General features: G+C 38.9%; 1 protein-coding gene across 1 annotated transcript in view; it reads right to left on the bottom strand.

Annotated features, from left to right (window-relative positions):
* The window catches only part of SUCLG2 (succinate-CoA ligase, GDP-forming, beta subunit), a 300,527-nt gene that overhangs the window by 129,258 nt on the left and 149,832 nt on the right, over positions 1 to 21,437 (bottom strand). Inside the window, exons 6-7 of the mRNA XM_006895952.1 lie at positions 15,088 to 15,184; positions 4,726 to 4,887 (exon numbers count right to left, since the gene is read on the bottom strand). Of these exons, the coding sequence (XP_006896014.1) occupies positions 4,726 to 4,887; positions 15,088 to 15,184 (259 nt within the window). The remainder of the gene's footprint in view (positions 1 to 4,725; positions 4,888 to 15,087; positions 15,185 to 21,437) is intronic.

Below are 21,437 nucleotides of genomic sequence, written 5' to 3'. Positions count from 1 at the left end.
TTAGAACCAACCTATAGCTGACCCTCCAGCAGATTTTCAAAGGCAGTAAATTGTATAGGAGGTGACTGTCCATATTTCTTCAATAGAGCAATTGGTGGATTTGAACCATGTTCTTTCGGGACTGCAACACAGTTTCTTATCACTAGGAAACAGCTTCTTACTAAAGCTAACTGCAAAATATCTCCTGATTTCCTGACTACTGACTATTGCTGATTCCACAATTTCATCTAAGATGAAATTATTCACAACTTTATTCTCTTCTCCATCATGATGTTGCCTTTAGATCTAGAGGAGAGAATTTTTGCTTTCTTGAAGTTGAAATGCAATTTATATAGAAGGATGCAATATTTTATTTTCTGCAGCAAATTTTTCAAGTCCTCCTCACTTTCAGCAAATAAGGTTGCACAATCTGCATACTGAAGGTCACTGATGAGTCTTCCTCAAATCCTGACACCAAATTCTTCTTTATATAGTCCAGCATCTTGAATGATTTACTCAGCATATGTAGTGAATAGGTGTGGAGATAGGATTCAACCTTGACTCATACTTTTCTTAATTCTAAGCTGCCCAGTGTTCCCTTGCTTGCTTTGTTTTCTTAACAGCTTCTCAGCCTAGGTACAGGTTTCACAGATGCACATTCAAGTGTTCTGGGATTCCCATTCTTAATGTTAGTCATAACTTGCTATAATCCAGAGTCAAATCCCTTTGCATAGTTAATAAAAGCTCAAATAGAAATTCTCTGCTCTCATCCAGGATCCATCTGACATCAGTAATAATAACCCTGGTGTCATGACCTTTTCTGAATCCAACTTGAACTTCTGGCAGTTAGTTCCCTATCTATATACAGTTCTAGATATCTTTGAATGTTTTCCAGCAGTATTTTGCTTGCAGGTGATATTAATGATATTGCCCAGTACCACATTCTGTTGGATCACCTTTCTTGGGAATGGCAACAAATATGGATCTGTCAGCCAGGCAACAGTTCTTCAAATTTCCCAGCATAGACTGGTGAGCACATCCACAGCTACACCTATAATTTCAAACCGGTCAAGTGGTATCCCATCAATTCCTGGGGCTTTATTTTTTGCCAATGCTTTCACTGTAGTTGAACTTCCTCCTTCTTTACCATTGGGTTTTGATCATATGCAATTTCCTAAGATATTTCTGTGTAGGCCAGTTCTTTTTGGTTCAGTGATTTTGTGTGTTCATTCCATCTTCTTTTGATACTTCCTAGATCATTCATGATTTTGTCCATGACATTTCTCAGTATTGAAACTGAAGGCTTGAATTTGTTTTTTAATTCTTTCAGCTTGAAAAATGCTGAGTAAGTTAGAGGAGGGCTTTCTTTATAGTTTTATCAGAGTCTGAGTAAGAAAACTGTAAACAAATTAGGACAAATTGTGAGAAGCTGTTAAGAGTATGAATTACAATCTTAATATTTTTTAGGCGACAATAGTAAAGAAAATTTGTTTAATTTCTTTTTTGCTGAGAATATGCTGCTTTGGATGTAGCATTCTGTGGGCACTCTACCACAGGAACCTCACCATCAGTAACATTTCATAGTTTTTACACTTTTTGTAGCCATGTATATTATGTTACCTAGTTAAACAGAGAAAGTAAATGAACAAATGACAGCATCAAAGTAATAAACCTACCCCTTGTTTCTCTTTCATATAAATGTAAAATACTGTCAGTAGCATCTTATTATAACTCTAAGTAATATATGGCAACATCTTAGGAACGTTTCTTTTTTTTATTATTTAAATAAATTTTATACTGTTCTATTTACCAAGTTTGTATACACTGTTTTTCACACCAGATCTTTCCCATTGCCTTTACCCACCCTTCCCTCCACTCATCAAATTGTGTGACCCTACGATTACCTTCCCCCCTCATCCTTACCCCTCTGTCCCCTCGCCCTTGAATTGTCATACAATTAAGAATATTTCTTAGGAAATCAAGTGAAGAATTTCAACATAGAAATTGTTTTCAAGGATAAGTTTTATTAATTAATTGCACTACTTTTTAATGCTTACTTAAATAAAATCACTTCCCTGAGATTAGAAAGCAAACAAGTAGAAGTTTTGACACACAAAAAGCTCCACAGACAGAATATTCTTTGACCCTTGAGTTCCCGAAGTAAGACTTTAAACTGTGACTAATTTAATTAAGTCTGGGCAAATAGAATAGAAAGAGTTTATACAAGGCCTTGAAACAATGTGAAAAGCATTATTGTAGCTTTTGATAATGTCAATTGGTTAAACATCTCTTCAGAGAAGACAAAGAATCAGTATTTAGATTGTTCTAGGCACATGTTTACAAGTATTGATAAAGCATTAGCTTATCAGGATCAGAAGGATGGTATGATCTAGTACATCACATTTACTGCACCAATGTGTAAGCCAGGCTTGTGGTATCACTTGTAATGGACATCATCTTCTATTGTATTGAACAGCCCACTGCTGGATGAGGCTGCCTCACTTCTGAGTATAATGATCCTGTCAATGTAATGAGCTACAAATCTTTTTTATTTTAATTCCATTAAGATGAAGGCCTAAGTTTCTAGTGCAACGAATTGGTTCGACAAGAAAAAGTCTCTTACAATTAAGGCAGAAGTATATAAATGCCAGCACCATAAGCTGTGGACAATAATAGAAATTGTATGGTCTCAATAGACTCATTCTTATCTCAGCTGTACAAGCCATTTTCCCAAATTCAGATGAGAATGACAAAATCAATTGTTTTATTAATAAACTAGTATAATGGATTAAATATTCTATCATTTGGTTATCACAGCATCTAATGATTCAAATATATGTCCTCTTTTACATCCTCTGAGAAAGCAATTTTCTTTTATATCTAACCTATTCAGAACAGTGCCTATCATATTTAACTAGTACAGCAATGAGATGAGAACACACAAGTATATTTACATAAACTTACTATTAAAGGTTTCGATCTTAATGACACAGAGACTGAGGCACTGTAGAGCAGTGCTTCTAGATGGGGTGAATTTACCTGTCAGAACAGAGCAAGGGAACATTGCATGATTCAAAAGTGGGAAGGGCGTATGCCAGGTATGCATCCTATCTCCATACCTTTTCAAGTTATATGCAGAACAGATTATCTGGGAGGCTGGGCTCTAAGAGGAGAAATGTGGGGTCAAGATTGGTGGACGATTTATCAACAATCTGCGTTATGCAGATTGACACTACCCTGCTTGCTGAAACTGAGGAGGACGTGAAGCACCTGTTGCAGAGGGTCAAGGACTGCAGCCTACAATATGGATTGAGGCTCAATGTCAAGAAGACAAAGATTCTCACCACTGGACCAAATGGCAGCATCAGGATGGATGGTGAAAAGATTGAGATTGTTCACAGCTTTAGCTTGCTTGGCTCCACAGTCAACACTCTTGCCACCAGTAGCCAGGAAATGAAAAGGTGCATTGCCATGGGAAAGTCTGCTGTTAGGGACCTCTCCAAAGTACTGAAGAGCAATGGTGTCTCTCTGGAGACTAAAGTGCATCTGATACAGGCCATGGTCTTTGCAATCACTTGTTATGCATCAGAGAGTTGGACAATGACCAAGGAGGACAGAAGGAGAACTGATGCCATTGAGCTGTGGTGCTGGAGAAGAGTACTGAGAGTACCATGGACTGCTAGGAAAACAAACAGATTCGTCCTGGAGAGGGTTAAACCGGGTGGCTCCTTGGAGGCAAGGATTCTGAAGCTCCGTCTAACATACTTTGGACATGTTGTGAGGAGAGACCGGTCCTTGGAGAAGGACATCATGCTTGGGAGGGTGGAGGGACAATGCAGGAGGGGAAGGCCCTCTATGAGGTGGATTGATTCCGTGACTGGGCTAATAGGGATGGGAGTATCAGAGACAGTGCGTTTGGCACAGGACAGTGCAGAGTTTAGGGCCGTTGTACACAGGGTCGCTATGAGTCGCAGGTGACTCAATGGCACATAACAACAACAATGTATCTGACAAGGCTGGCAACACTTTCGGTCATCATAACTGGGGGAGCTAGTGTTACTTGAGGGTGGATGCCAGAGATGCTGCAAACATCTCACAATGCACAGGCTGGACTCTCACAAAAGAGAATTCTCATGTCACTGCTGTTGAGTCTGAGCTGACTCTCCAAAAGGTTGCTAGTGGTTGTAAATTGCACAAGAGAAGACTGTCCATCTGTCTCCTACAGAGCTGCTGGTGGATTTGAACTGGCTGCCTTTTGGTCAGAAGTACAACCCCCTACTCTCTATGAACTGTACCACCAGAGTTCACTAAAAGAGAATTACTGATGTTATGTACCATGAAGTAGAAATTGTCTCAAAGCCGACCCCTAACAGATTTCCAGAGGCAGTAAATAAATCACAAAGGAGAAGACTGCCTATCCTTCTCCTATAGAGAAGTTGGTGGATTTGAACCAAGGTCCTATGAATTGACAGTGTAACTTACTACTAAGCCATCAGAGCTCCCTAAAAAAGTGAATTATGCAGCCCAAGATACCAATTATGTCAAAGTTGATAACTTATGCTTTAAACATATGACTGCTGACAACAGTGAATTTTGAGATGGAAATATAGATTAGTTCCCAAAACTTTTTGTCTACAAAGAACTTCTATGTTTATTTGTTACTGAGAAATAACATTTCATAAATCGTAGGTATCTCAAATCTGTAAAAATCTACAAAGCTTTCTTATGGTACAACAGCTTTCTTACCAAAGCAAGCAATGTTCCCGTCCAGTCCTATGTATTTCAGATCATATCTGGCGGCTTCATTTTCAATGGGCTCATTCTCTGACTTGTCATCCATGGCAAATATGTCCTTTTGACGGAATTCTGCGTTGTCATCAAAATTAATCTTGGCATCAAAACAGACAACTAAATAAATACAAAAGGAACACACCTGAGTATCTCTTGAACAATCTGTTAAGTCCTTTAGCCTAAAAGGCACAGGGGGAAAAAAAGTAAGATTTTGTCATTTTTGTTCATGCAATAGGAAGAAGAAATTATTCAGCCTTTCTTGACTTTTTTCCTTGAGGGCTTGCTTTTGTTGCTGTTAAGTACTGTTGTGTTGTAGACAATTCATAGTGACCCTATGAATGAAAGACCTGAACACTTGTATAATTTTCTATCAAGTCAAATATGACATGGGCCCCATTTTTAAGGAACCCAACTTTGCAGTAGAGAGCATAATAATTTTAATTTGCATCTGTTGGTCTCTGCTTAATGAAACAACTATACTCACCAAAGATAAGCTATAGACAAGATAAGTGGCAAGTATTTTTTTTTTGTTCTCCATTATACTTATATATTTTTAGTATTTAACAGTTGATTATCACCTTTTTTTTTTTTAAGCAAAGGGAGAGACTAGCCAAGATAACCTAATCATGACGGTCTTCTCTGCTCATCTTCTGAGACTGTAAGTAATCTTTTCTTTAATTGGTATCTTCACTAATATTTCAGAAAGATTTTGTAGAAAGAACACTGAATGGGGATCAGTAGCTCCCCCCTAATTCATAACCAGCTCTGCAACCTTAATACTCTGCGACTCTATTTTCTTATTTAGATAATGGGAGCAAGAATTCCTCTTCTGCTGTTATGGTTGCTTTACCAAAATCAAACACCTGGTCATAGAGTCAACTGTTAATGGCAAACCCACATGTCACAGAATAGAATAGGATTCCTTGGCTATAATATTTATGGAAGCAGAACAGTAGGCTTTTGTTCCCCCACTTGATTCAAACCATCCACCTTTAAGTTAGTAGATGACATTCATCATTTGCACCACTGAAGAGCCTGGATGCTCTTGGGTCAGATAGAGATACAGTTATCTCCTTGACTTGTATGGAATTGACTTACGATTATTCTAATGGTAATCATTAAATGCTAAGAGATCAAGACTGGCCGAATACACTGACAACATGCAAGGCATTGTGATCACTATAGTCTCAACCCACTATTTGCTGGTCAAAGTCCTCAGCTGTCTTGATGACCAATAGTCCTGGACTCAAAAGAAATCACTAAGTAATGAGGAAGAGCCACAGATGGTGCTCCCTAATATATGAAGATCATCTACACACACACTGAGGGAGAGTTTGTGGAAGGGAAAAGATACACCTGCGGATCCAAGTCTGACCCTTTTATTGTTTTGCCTTATCCTAGTAATTAGGAAGCTTTGGTGGCTTAGTGGAAAGGAGTTACACTGCGACCCTGAAAGCAAGAGGTTCAACCCTACCAGCTGCTCCATGGGAGAAAGGTGGGTAATCACCTCCCATATGATTATGACACCTAAAAACCAGCTGAAGGGTCAGTTAGGAGTCAGTTCTCATTCAGTGGTACATGGCAAGAACATACTAGATATTGGTTGTCTATAATGACAGTCAATCATAATTCTCTTTTTCTGTATTTGGGGCACACAAGGCAGTACTGTTTCACCGAGAATTTACAGATGATTGCTCTTCTTCAGCACTGCTGACGTGCACTCGTTTCTTGGAAGGAAAACGATGTCATGTACACGTAGTAGCTGTTTTAAGATGCTGTCATAACACCTTTGAGTTGTGGTGACTACACCACCAACAGCAGGGAACACTGCCCATTGCTGTGCCATTTCCACAATTGGTTGTAGATCAGACTGCTGGGATCTAAGACACTGACTAGCTGATTTCTGGAAGCATGTCTCCAGGTCTTTCTTCCTAGTCTGTCCTAGTCTGAAGTTCCACTGAAGCCTGTTCAGCATCCTAGTAATACACGAGCCTCCACTGCCATAGGCAGGGGCAGTGCATGAGGTGCACCTGTTGGGAACAGAACCCAGGTCGCCCACATGAAAGGTGCAAATGCTACCACTGAACCATCATTGTCTCAAAAAGTGAAGGTCTGTTAACCCCAAATGCTTCCTAGGGAAAAATACTGATATGATATGGCATGACACCTGAGGTTATGAGCCTGTGGAAAGGAAGGAACTGCACAAAGGCCTCCCTGATACAATGCCCCAGGACCCTAACACCAATGTGTGCAGACTGGCTCATTAACATCTAAGAAAACCCAACCTAAATGCAAGTCCAAACCACAAAGGACTTAAAGTGGCACCGACTGACAGTGGAAATGACCGTCTGCTTACTACTTAGTGTTGCCACAAAATGCCCTACCGCTTTTACCCACACACTGTGAATACAAGAAATGAATGAGTAATTACTTTCCAGAACATTAAAATCTTAATGATGGAATCCTGCAATTACCAGAGGAACTGACCAATGTTCTCTGATTGCTACAAAGGCATTTTCGCAGCAGTTAATGACCGGTATAATAATCAATAGGAAAGCAACTTCATTCTGGGCTCTGTATTGGGTTTATAAATACATTTAAATTAATTTATTAGTAATTTTAGCTCCTCCATTACTCATTGGCAAGAATATTTGTAACCGGCATTTTCAAAATGAATGGGGAAAGGCTATGAAATTGACTTTCTACAGGAAAATTTTCAAATAAAAGAATTCTTGAGATCAATAAACCAGTAAATCAAAATAGTTCCAAGCTGCTCTTTTGCCCCTTACAAAAACTATAGTTATAAGCTACTTGACAGAGTGCATAATTAATGGATATGCAAGCAATGCTCAGATGGCAGTCCCAGATAAGTGTTTATAAAACCCCATTTTTAAAAGAGACTTTCCTAAGGATATGCATTAAGCCCAGAGAAGAGATCACTGTTTGGGAACTGCCCTCATATTTAATGCAGGGTCTGATAACAATGAGTGTGGAACAAAAGATGAGGGTATCTATAAACAATGCTAGCCAACTTCCCCTACTTGTGGAGAACCTAAACAATGCTGTTTATGTACGTTCAAATGCTTGGGGAGCTAGAACATACAAATATCAGAGAAGAAGGGTGCAAACAGGTAAGCACTGGACTAAGTCAAAAGGCCGGCTGAACTCACTGACAGGCGTCTCGAAGAGTCCTGGTGGAGTAGCTTATTATGGTAATTTATCAGGCTGCTAATCAAAGTGAGCAATTTAAATTTACCAGCTACTCCAAAGGGAGAAGAGGGGCATTCTCCTCCTATAAAGGCTCACAGCCTTGCAAACCTGCAGGAGAGTGCCCTTGAGTCAGAATCAACTTGACAGTGGCAGTGGCTTCAGTCTGGAATTTCTAAGTTTCAGGAGGTAGGTCTGATAAACTGCTTCTGAAAGTTCACTGCCTCAAAACCCCTATGGAGCTGTGTAAATGGGCTTGTGCACTGGAATGTAAGCACTCCAGGGTAACTAACAACAACAAAGGGGACCTAGGAATTAAGAGAGTAATCCAGTCAAACTGCCACCCGTGAGGTCAAAGGTTTGCTTTTATGGGTGAGGAGGGCAAGGAAGAAAACAGAACACTTTAAGGACCTCAAACTCTAGAAATGTTTGTCCTGTCTACTTAGTGTTGGCAATAGCAACCCCAAAGATGAGGAGTATTTTCCTCTTTAACTGCCTTAGCCTTCAATGCTTCATCTGACTAAATGCTCTTCCTTCGACTTGATTCCCCAACATAAGGCTGAAGTACCAGTTATAACTACGTTCCTTACTAGTCAGGTGACCGATGGGGTGTCACCATGAGACAGAACTGGCTCAGTGACAGGGGACTTGGTTTGAAATTACAACAAAAGCCATTTCTGAAGTTACGATTTGTTTTAAATTTTTTTTCTTATTTTAAAACTATTATTTGAGTGAAAGTTCATAAATCATATTGCATTCTCATTTAATCATTCATATATTATGTGTTTCATAGCATTAATTAAAATTGATAAATGTAATTAGTTACAATATCCAATCAACTCCTTATTGTGTATCACCTTTCTTTTCACCTACTTTATTTATTTGCTAACTTTTGCTCCTTTCTTTCTCCCTTGTCCCACAGAAAGCACTTTAGTGTTTGGCATTTCAAGAGTATCAGAGCTGGCAGAATAGCTTTTTGCCTAAAGGATAGGGGTGAAAAAAGGCTCCTGGCACCCTCAAATCACATCACCTCTGTCCTTTCCACTGGCCCTTGGTGGCTGTTGATGGGTATAAAATTGAGAGCTCAAAATGATGACAGAAGTCAAGGGATGGCCAGCTATGATCTTGGTCATGGTTCCGTTGCCTGTTTTTATACATCAAGTAACTGGAATGTAACTGCATCCGCTTGTTTACCTCCTGTAAGTGGCTACTTTCACAAGACAATACCAGAGCTGAGTGGTTGCTATGGCAAATGGATGGATGCCAAAAGCCATTTACTTAATCTCTGGCCCATTTGCCAACCTTACTTGTTGCATCAAACTTCTTAGTGAAGGTCTAAGATCAACAAAAGTATGACTTACACACAGCAGTCAATAGAGCAAGCCTTTACCTACAGAAAGAAGACACAGCTTAAATTCAGGCCTCTCAGGAAATGGCCTGACTTCACGGTCATCCAGGTGAGTAACAACAGAGACGCTGGTGAGCGATCCTCTCAGTCCTCTCTGCATAACACCGTAAGGCAATTCCACTAAAAGTTACAATTCTCATCACATTTATATCTTGCTTTAACCAACTGATGAATCGGCCATAGGTATTTCATAAAGTGATGGGGAAACACAGAAAGTATATCTGACTAGACTGAAAACAAACAAAACAGCCTAACAAATAAGCAATTCCTACACACAAAAAAATAGCAGGTTTATTCTGGCATATTGACTGACTCACATACTTATCTCCCTCAGTAAGGCCTCAAGTCATCTTTTCCAAATAGTTCTTCTAGAACTGTGTCTTTTAAACAAATGGATTGATGTCTAAGTCAACAGCAGGGCAATAAACTAAGCTTACTTGCTCGAGCCTTAGCTTTGTCATTTAATAAAACAACAAATAACTACTGCAAAAATGTACTTTTGGAGGTGTTGGTCTTGGCTCAGATACTGAGATTTTCAATGTCAGGTTAATGAAACCTCAATTCTATAGAAAATTTGTCTTGAACAAAGGCCGTTCTATGTACAAAGTGGGAGAAAAAAAACATACCTATTAATATTTATAAAACAATTTTGCCATCAAAAGCACATTGTTACATGCTTGATAGATTATACAAACGAATTTTCCTTCTGAACAAATATCAAAGAGAGCTGCCGTACTTAAATTCATAGTGTGTTTTTGTTGTTTTGTTTCGTGGTGTGGGATTCTGTGAGTTGCTAATTCAACACCCTTGATGGAGAATATGACTGGCAGTTTGAGGCCTCTGACCCCAGAGTTTTAACAGAAGAATGTGCCACAGAATAAAACAAAAGAGAAATACATTTCAGAGGGGAGACTCACACATAAAAGAAACATAAAAACAGCAGGAACTAAGACTGTCATAATTAGTTTGAAAAAATAATCTGTCTTCAAGCAACATACTGCGCTTGATTTGTGATAAATAACCGTAATGTGCTATTGAAAGAGCCTTGCCAAGATGGCCTTAAAGTGCTGATACTTTCAAATTAGTCCCACTTCCCATTAAATATTGATGTTGCAAGAGTTGGATAGTAGACTTTGGAGAACTTTTCCCCGGTTGCTGTGGAGGGAGAAAATAGACTCGGGCAGGTGGGGGGAGGAAGAAAACGGAAAATATCTCTGAAAATAGAGTCTTGCATATGAAGAGAGAAACACCCACCAGCAGCATGGGCACTTGCAAACATGAAGCAACAAGGCGGCTATTTACGGAAACCACTCTGAAGAAAGAAGGGCATTGATGTGCCAGCTAACTTTGCATCATCAGTCCCAATTCTCAAAACCAAAACTTGGCCACAGTGTTCCTGTTTCAAACTGGGTCAGACTCATGAGTCTGCTGAATGGATCTGGGCTCCAACTGATCCAGAGGCCTGGGCTCAGGAATTCTTTCTCCCTGGCCTACTGACATGTTGAGTCAGATCACTCTTTGCTGGAGGGAGCTATTTTGTGCTCTACAGGCTGTGTTGAGGTATCCCTGGCCTCTATTCACCAGATGCCTACTGCACTCCCAGTTGTGACAAAAAATATCTTCAGACACTGTGGCATGTTTAATACCTAGCAGAGGACAGCAGAAAGTGTCCCACTCTCACTGATACCGCTGCTATGGACACCAGAGAGAAGCCTTGTTCAGGAACGGCAGGCTGGTTCACCCAACACATCCTCATCCAGTCTATTCCCATAGACAGCAACTTACAACAGGGTTCTGAGGCTGTAAATTTTTACAGAAGAGACTTCTCATCTCTCTCCTGCAAATGATCAACGATGGAGTCAGACTACAGATCCTTCACAACTAGCAGCCCAGCCCATGAAGCACTACACCACCAGGGCTCAATGTGAGAAGAAATGAAATGTGACTTAAAACCCTGAGGGACAGCAAAAGAAAACAACAAATGAGTAGTTGTAGCTAATGAAGACGGTCCTTCTTCCGTGACAACAGGTTTAAAGGAAATTAGACAAGCAATAGAAATACACGTCTCTCTGGCAATAGCTTACTTTTATTTCAATAAAGTAAAAATTTAAGTCAGTGTCACTTTTCCACTGAAAAGTCTCCCTCCTCCTTTGTAGGACTCGAGCTCAGTGATTGGTCTAAGTATGGATATGTGACCCAACCACGGTCATCTACAGGGACTGCTGTGGTTGTTGGATGAGAGTGACATTAAACAGCGGCCAGCTTTGCTACCAGCCCGAGGCTGGCTGATGGAGAAGCTGCCTGAGAGGCAAGCAGGACTAATAAGTGAGGCAGACCAGAGGAGCCTTTACTTGCTTCATGCCTGAAGCCAGCCCTTTCCTTACAATCCACAACTTCAATTACAACTCAGAGCAGTCCTCTGCGAGGTTTCCAAGTCTGTAAATCTCAAGAGGTGCCTGCCCATCTTTTCCTCTTGGAGCCACTGGTGGGTCCAAGCTTCCAGAGACTCGCCTTTTGGTTAGCAATACAACAGACTGTGGACTGTGCCATCAGAGCACCCCATCCACTCCTTAGACTTCCCATCCAATTAACAAAGACATACCCCCCTTCCTGCTAAGAGTCACTACAGCATTCCTGGACAGTACCATGCTCAGCGGTTTACCAGATTTGCTCGATAAATTTGAGCCCGTTCAGGAGGGCTGCTAATTAAAGGCTTGGCAATCTATCTACTACTGAAAAAACCAGCCAGTGAAAACCCTACTCTGACACACAGGATCACTCTGATCCAGAATCAACTCAATAATGACCAAGAATTAATCCTCCTAACAATGCACTCTATAGTGCAAAGTTGCACTCTCTGAATGAGATTATTAATCACAAGGGGGCAGGGGTGGAAATGTATTTCTCTGTGCCAAAAATTTCCTAGGGATAACCTGAAAGGATAGATCTTCTAAAGACCACCACTCTCCAGGGAACCATGTATCAGGTAACGTACAAATTTATGACATCTAAGTTAAATTTTATTCTTTTTCTTTTCCAATGTTGCTCAATCAGTAACAGAAGACCAATGACATTCTTTTGTATTGAAATGATTTAAATGATGAGGCATTCTCTAACCCTGCAGTTTTAAAGTAAAAATGCTTTCTGTGATGTAAAACACCTTCACATTCCAAATTCAAAGAGTAATTATAGAGTTCAAAATTTAATGTGAAAGGTCATATGTTCTGCTATTACAGATATAAATGGGAATAATTAAAATATTCAGATAATAAATATTATCGATATCACACAGATATAAATACTTGCTCCAACATAAAGGACTGCTTTAGGGGCCTCTGACAATGATGAAGATCAATTTTGTGCATTTGGTCATTAATCACCATCTCCTAATTGGGTTTAATTTGATTGCGTGCTCATTAGAGTTATAAACTAACACACTCATTTAATTGTGATTATACTTCAATGGCTGAACTTTTATGGTACAATGAACAAGTTAATAGCTAAAGATAATTTTGCTCTTAAAAATATCACATAAGACTTATGCTTTAATGAACTACATACACTGAATGTATTTTATGATGCTTCCTTCAAAAGAGTTCAAGAATGTTCCTTTCTCTCAATAATTAAAAAGAACTTCAGACATCACAGAGGTTTTGCAAACACCCTCGAGGAATGGTTCCTCACAAGCCTGCTCCCTGCTGCCTCATCCCAGGCGATGTCTGTTCACAAGGAGTGAATGAAAATACTATTGCAGCCCGATTTTTATCCCACTCCACAGCTGAGCTTCCTTTTCTTATCTAATATGAACGAAGCCGCATGTTTTGCTTACTAGTTGGAAAGGCAATTTATGACCTTTAAAAACTTTTATATTGAATTATTTCTTTTGATTCTTAGATTTAATTATCAGTCACTCAATGCAGCATGCATTTTGATTGATATTCTCAAACTGAATGCCACTTCTAGGTCACTCTGATGGAAACAAACTATTATTTTAAAATGGAAAAAAAAATTAAATGTAGGTCACCCTAAGTCAGTCTGATTTATCAGACCCAACAAGCCAACTAGGTTTAGAAAAGTATAAAATCAAATCCTGGCTCCAGTAACTAGCTAGCTGTTTGTTTGTGAGAGGAGTCATATTATTATTTTAATCAATAAAATGTGGATAAAAAATTCCAACATAAAAAAAGCAATCTGAGACTTAGGCCAGCTAAGAAATGTCCAGGTCTGTGTATATAGTGCTTGGCAGATCCAGAATTTGAAACCAGGTTTCTCTGGGTTTGAAGCATGTATTTAAGTATTTCTGAGGCTGATGACAAAACTTCTGAAATATACTGAGTAGAGTGGTGTACCATTCACCTTTGGTTTTGTTTGTGCCAGACAGCTCATTTCATATATAAATCCAGTAGCACATCCCTGTTTCAGACTGCTCACACAATGCCGAGAGCAGTGGCGGGCCCTGGTAGAATACTCAGCCTCCATGCAGGAGATGAGGTTCATTCCGTGACCCGTACCTTTTTGTTAGTAGGTGTCTGTGTGTTGCTATGATGCTAAACAGGTTTCAGGGGATGTTCCAGACTAAGGCAGTCTAGGAAAAAAGGCTTAGTGATCTATTTCTGAACTTGAGCCAATGAAAACCCTATACATAGCAGTGATCTGATCCATGACCAGTCACAAAGATCCAGTGATTTGATCCACAACCTGATCACAAAGGATGGGATGGGGCTTTGTGCACAGGGCTGGCGTGACTTGAGGGTGGAGCCATAGGATGTGCAAGACTTTGTGCAAGAGCTGGGGTGAAGCATGCTAAGACAAGGCTGACAAAGCTCATGTTCTAGAACCACTCCCTCACACTAACCTTTCCTCCTCATCAAACACACACACACACACACACACACACACACACGCTTTTGCTATCAAGTTAATACCTTGTTGGATATTTCTGATACACAGAACATAGTGTAATGGTGGTAGGTTCTGAGATATGAAACAATAATGTATGTATAATCTAAAATTATATGACTGAGGGAGCTCTGGTGGCCTAGTGATAAGAAACTGGGCTGCAATGTGGAAGGCTTGTGGTTCAAATCCACCAGATGCTCTGCTGCAGAAGGAAGGGCAATCTCCTGTGTCAGCTGGATCTGATTAGATGATACACAACAAGGACAAAAAAAAATATGATTGATAAATGAAGTCGTTGCCCCAAAATTGCCTCCTCCTATCTGAAAAAGATGCTATTGAGCAAATAAGGTAGAAGAGCTAGACTTGTGGGCAATCATGGCTTCACCAGGATGACATAACTGTAGCATGAGCATAGATAAACTAAAATGCTTCAAAAAGTTCCTGTACCATTACAGATGTATTCACTACATTATAGTTATGTAACTCCTATTTCCACCCAAATATTTCCCTCAGCAGTACCAGTGATAAGCCAGGGAAAAAAATGGGTGTTTTCAGTAAAATAAACAAGCAGATTCCTCTGAGGCCTGGCATTTGGCTCAAACAAACCCAAGTACTGAAAAATTCAACTGCATCATGGGAGCATTTAAAACTATGCAGATATAAAGGTACTGAGATAAATTAATGCAAAACTGCCACTACATACAGTCTTTTGTGCAATTTAATTTACAGTTTGAATAAATATTTATAATATACTCAGTTATTTTCTTTTTTTGCTTCTTGATTTTTTAACTTTTTTTTTTTACCTTGTCCTTCTGGAGTTTCACCAAAGGGATTCACTTCCACCTGAGTTGCATCAATTTTCAGGAAGAGATTATACAGCTTCTTAATTTGATCTGCAGCCTAAATGTGATCAAGTAAAAGAGAGTTACACCAAACCAGTAAAAGGAATTTTATTGTGCTGCATTAATGAAATCTTAAAAATAACAAGATGTGTCTTTATTTTCACTTAAGTTGCCTGAAGAGAGAAAAAAAATACCAAACACCTTAATTATCTTAATTTCCACTGCTATTCATTAGAAGGAATCGCTCAACTTTCCTCCAGACACCAGAAGAGACAATTATCAAGAAAACCAAATATTTTCAGTATGGACTAAAAATGCTGTTAATCTTTTTGTAAATTATCCTACCCCTATTAACAGAGTTATGCTGCAAGATGAGCTGCAATCATTAATACAAACAAGCTCCATTTTAGTAAAACGTAAACATGATTTTGTGAGTTTATAATGACTACGTTTTCCTTGTTGTGCTGGAATAAAACAGCTATTATATTCATCAATCAAAACCCATAATCTGTGAAATAGCAATTATTGAGTGTCTAATGGAAAATGCTGTAAGACAGACAAGAGAAAAGTCCTAAACAACAGTTATTGCACAACACATTTCTAGCTGGAATAAAAGCTTATCCCAAAACATAAACTGCAAAGATTTAGAATATCCAAGAGTTTCCAAGATACTATGTCTTTAAGTTCATTCTTCTCATTCAGCCGAGCATCCACTCACTCATTCATTTCTTCTTATAACTAATATTCATGATTCACTTATGTCACAGCAGGCTGTCATCTTATGAGTAGAAAATGAAGACAACATAAACCACATATGACCTTCTCTGGAAAGCGCATAGCTGCAATGAACAGAGCCTGTGATACAACACAACAAGACAGTGATTTCATGGCTGAGTGATGTGCCTCAATCCATTCTTGCATCCTTTTTATTTCCTGGACATAATTTCCCCTTTGCCACATTCTTGTCTACTGCACCAGACTTGCTTAAAATATCTTCAGATCTATTACTGTTCTATCTTCATCTTCCCCACCACTACTCTGCACATCCAGGAGTTGACTTTTGCCAGCTATTTCCAGGGCTAATTGATCAGCCAGCCTCCAGGCAGCTTTAGCTAATGGGGAGCAACAGTGGGACATGAGACATGGCACAGGGAAAGAAGAGAAAAGACAGGCTGTTTCTCTTGCTGTCTGTCTTGGGCAGCATCTCCTCTGTAGGCTCTGCCTTCCTTCAGAGAAGCTCACCTTCTAGATCTTACACTCAGGAAAGCAGTAAAACCATTATCTCACTTTGTTCTTGGAGCCTAGCAATGCTAACAATTTCCTTTTGTCTCTGAATCTAGATTGCCTCTCTGCACCTTTAAGACTTTACAGTTCCCCTATCACCTATGCAACTATTCTCTGAAATAAATTATTCCTTTGTTCCAGATTGACTAAGGAACTCCTATAGACTTAAAGCTTGTATCTGTGAATTCTAAATCCTAATTTAAAACCCAGGGGGTATAAATAAGTAAACATACATAATAATAAGTCTGAATATTTTTCCATATTATTTTTAGGCTCTTTACTATGAAGCCTACTTTAGAGAAATGAATTGATTTTCTATTACTATTTCCCAAAGTAAATATTATATCAGGAGATCAAATGTCTTGAGTTATAACTAAACTTATTGCTGAATGCATGAAAAAGATATATTTCTAATAATAATATATTTCTTTCCATTGAAATATATTGCTAATAATAATGTATTTCTTTTAATTGTCGTTTCCATAATGGTAATTTTTTTTCTGCCTAGATAATATGTATGTAGGAAATAAAATCCTCAAGATGTACATGTAACTAGCCAAGGCCTGACTGGATTCCCCAGCAATCAACTCTCAGATCCTCTTTTGTAACTGCCACTACAAACCAGCTCTCTGTTCCACTTGTGAGCTATCAATTTCAAGGCACTGACAATTACATATATCCTCCATTCATTTAAAAAAAAAACAACACCAAACCAACCCACAAGTATATACAAGGCTTTACATTCAGTAATAGTATTGAGGGAGATCCCAGAGTAGAAGCTAATCAAAATGAGAAGAAACAGCTGCAAACATCCATTAATAGCTGGAACATGGAATGTGGAAAAATTAGAAGTGGTGAAAAAGTAAATGGACACATGAACATTGAAATTCTAGACATTAGTGAGATGAAATGGACTAGCTTTGGCCACTCTAAATCAGACAATCACATGGTATAACACGTGGACAATGAAACACTGAGGAAGAAAGGTGTTACATTCATAGTTAAAAAGACAATTTCAACTTCTATCCTAAAGTACAATGTTGTGAGTGAGAGGCTATTATCCACATACATACAACGAAGCCCTGACAATACTATTATTCAAATATAGGCCACCAATAGCTAAAGCCAAAGAGGAGAAAATTGAAGACTTTTAACAAATTTTGTAGTCCAAAAATGAACAAATATGCCATGAAAATTCATTAAAGATAATGGATGACCAAAATGTAAAAACTGGAAACAATGAAGAAAGAAAGTTAGTCCAGAGTAGGTGATAGAAAACAGGCCAGAAATAGAATGATCTAATTTTGTCCATTCAATAACTTTTTCATCTCAAATGCCTTTCTTAAAAACACAAATGGTCCACTGTCCACTACTTTCTTCATTGGTATCACCATATAGACACAGATAAATAAAAACTGACTACCTCTGTGCAATGAATCTTTGCTCAGTATCAGCAATCAAACCAAGGCCAGATGTTGACTGTGGAAAAGACCAACAATTACTCATCTGCAGATGCAAACTGAGGTTGAATAAAATTAAAACATGTCTAAGAGAACCAAAAATATTATCTTGACTCTAATCCATCTGAATTTAAAAATAATTATAAGAATAGATGCAAAGCACAGAACACCAGTGGTGGTAGATCATATGAGTTGCATGATGACATCAAGAATATCATCCATGAAGAGAGCAAAAGGTCAACAGAAAGAAAGAGGATAAATAAAAAAACAAAATAGAGGTCAGAAGAGATCTTGAAAATTGCAGGAGAGCACTGAGAAGCCAAAACAAAGGGAAGAACTGTTGAAGTAAAAGAGCTGACCAGGAGGCTTCAAAGGTCAGCTCTAGAAGACAAAGCAAAGTATTATAACATAATGTGCAGAGGCCTAGAATTGAAGAATAAAAAGCAACAAACTCAGCTGACATTTCTTTCTCTGAAAGAACTGAAAAACAAATTCAAACCTCAGACTGCAATATTTAAGAGATGCTCTGAACAAAATCCTGAATGATCCAGGAAGCCTCAAAAAGATGATGAAGGGAATATACAGAATCACTCCACTAAAAAAGAATTGAATGACACTGAGATATTTCAGGAAGTACTGTATGATAAAGAGTCAATGGTAATGAAGGAAGAAGTTCAAGCTTAACCAAAGGCATTGACAAAAATAAGAGCCAACAACAGAGGGGATACCAATTGGCATGCTACAAATAACAAATGCAGCCCTGGACGTGCCCTTCAGCCTATCCTAGGAAAATTACAGGACAGCTGTCTAATCAACTAACCGGAAGAGATCCATACTTGTTCCCATTCTCAAGAAAGGTGATCCACGAGAATGTGGATATTATAGAATAATATCATTAATATCACATGTAAGTAAAATACTGTTGAACATCATTCAAAATCTTCAAGAACAGGACATTGTCAGAAGTTCAAGCTGCATTTAGAAGAGGCCGTGGCACTAGACATATCATTGCTGATGTCAGAGGGATCTTGGCTGAAAGTAAAAAAAAAAAATACCAGAAGAATGTCTTTTTGTGCTTTATTGGACATGAAAAGTCTTTTACTAGTGGATCATAACAAATTATGTGTAACATTGAGAAGAATGGGAGTCCTAGAACACTTAATCGAGCTTATGCAAAACCTATACTTAGACCAAAAGACTACTGTGTGAACAGACTAAGAGAACATTGTTGTTGTTAGGTACTGTCTAGTTGCTTGCAACTCATAGCAACCCGATGTAAAATAGATCTGAACCCTGTCTTATCCGGAGCCAATCTCATTGTCTCTAATACACCTACTCCTATTACCACAGTCACTGAGTCAACCCATCTCACCCAGAGTCTTTCTCTCCTGTGCCATACCTCCACCCTTCCAAGCATGATGCCCCTTTCCAAGGACTGGTCCCTCCTGTCAACATGCTCAAAGTACGTGACGAGGAGCTTAAAAATCCTTGCCTCCAAGGAGCACTTTGGTTTCCCTCTTTGTAGGACAGACCTGCTTTTTCTCTTCCAAGGTATGTTCAACAGTCTTCACCAGCACCACAACTCAAAGATATTTATTCTTCTAGCATCCCAAGTCATTAAACAGCTCTCTGAAGCATAGCAAGTAAATGCGAAGACCATGGCCTGGATCAGTCAAACCTGACTGACACTGTTGCTCTTCAGTACTCTAGAAAGGTCACTGAGAGCAAATTTTCCCATGCAATTCGTCTTTTGATTTCCTGATGGCTAGTCCTTTAGAAACTCTATGAGCATTAAAGAAACTACAGAAGTTACAGAACAGGGTTCAGGTCTATTGTTCCTAGGGTCTGTGTGAGTTGTGCTAAACTTGTCAACAATCTTGATGCCACATTCCTCTTCACAGAGTCCAGCCTCCTAAATGATGTCTTCTGCATTTGGATTGAAAAGGTTTTAGATAGGATGCATCCCTGATGCATTTCTTTTCTGATCCAGTGTTTCTTGATCCTTTCTGACATCTTCCTCCTGGTCCAAGTACAGGTTTGGCATGAGCGCAATCACGTGTTCAGGGATTCCCATCCTTCTCAAGGTTAACCACAATTTGTTATGACCAACACAGTTAAAGGACTTTGCACAGTCAATGAAACACATATAGATATCCCTCTGGTATGATTTGCATTTGGTTAAGATCATTATCATTGGTTAGAATGTTTCTAGTGCCACAGTCTCTTTTAAACCCAGTCTGCACATCTGGCAGGTCTCTGTTGATGTGCTGTGCCAGTCATTTTTGGATAATCTCCTGCAGAATCTTGCTTGTGTGTTTACTAGTGGTATTGTTGAATAATTTCCACAAGAGAACACAATATGGTCTAAAATTAAGAAAAGCGTGTGTCATGGTTGTATCCTTTCTCCATACCTATTCAATATGTATGCTCAGCAAATTATTTGAGAAGTTGAACTTGATGAAGAGGAATGTTATTTCAGGAATGACAGAAGACTCATCAATAAACTGTTATGATGATTTTATCTTGCTTGCTGAAAGTGAGGAGGACTTGAAATGCTTGCTACAGAAGGTTGGATTATAGCCTTTAATATGGATTGCATCACAACATCGAGAAAACAAGAATTTTCACCAATGGACCAGCAGGCAACATCATGACAGATGGACAAAAGATTGAAACTGTTAACTATTTCATTTTCTTGGATCCACAATAAATACTCTTGGAGCAGTCAGGAGATCTGGAGATGAATTGCCCTGGGAAAGTCTGTATTCAGAGACCTTTCCAAATTATTGAGAAGCAATGATGTTAGTATGAGGAATAAGGTGCACCTGATTCAGGCCAGGTTTTTTTCAGTCACTGGCACATCTGAGAACTGGACAACAAATAAGGATGAGGAATTAATGCTTTGAGCTGTGTCACTGGAGGAGTACAATCACCTAATTGTATAAAGGACAAACAAAGATTCATCCCTGGAGAGGGTGCAGCCAGAGTGCTCCCTGGAGACAAAAATGATAATGCTTCATCTCACATACTTTGGACTTGTGGCTAGGAGAGGTTATTCACTGGAGAGGGACATTAGGCTTGGGAAAGTGGAGGGATAGTGAAAGAGAGGAAGAATCTCAACTAGGTAGATTGACAGTGACTGTAGTAATAGGCTCAAGCGTGTCAGGGAGTGTGAGGAAAACACAGAATAGGACAGGGTCAGATTTCTTGTTCACGGGGTTGCTATGAGTTGTACCTGATGCAGGAATCTAACAACAACAACAACAAAACATTTTGCTTACTTCACTAAACAATCTCACTGTTTTAAATGGCAATGTATTTTGCAGGAAGGTGCTATAATTTATTTAAATTGCTACTTAAAGAAAAGCCATTTGGACTGTTCTGATTATTGAATATTATCTAAAATTCTCACACAATGTATCTGTGGGTTTAATTTCCTAGTGTATTAGATGGATCTTGTTTGTACATAGGGTTTTCAGAGGCCTGCTATTTCAGAAGTGGATGGCCAATCCTTCTTCCTAGTCTGTCTCAATGTGAATGTTCAGATTAAGAGAAGTATTAGACAGA

This window comes from Elephantulus edwardii, unplaced genomic scaffold (genome assembly GCF_000299155.1).
Source record: "Elephantulus edwardii isolate Elephantulus edwardi_28Jun2011 unplaced genomic scaffold, EleEdw1.0 scaffold00177, whole genome shotgun sequence".
NCBI classification, from domain to species: Eukaryota; Metazoa; Chordata; class Mammalia; order Macroscelidea; family Macroscelididae; genus Elephantulus; species Elephantulus edwardii.
This window is presented reverse-complemented; position numbering and strand designations above follow the sequence as displayed.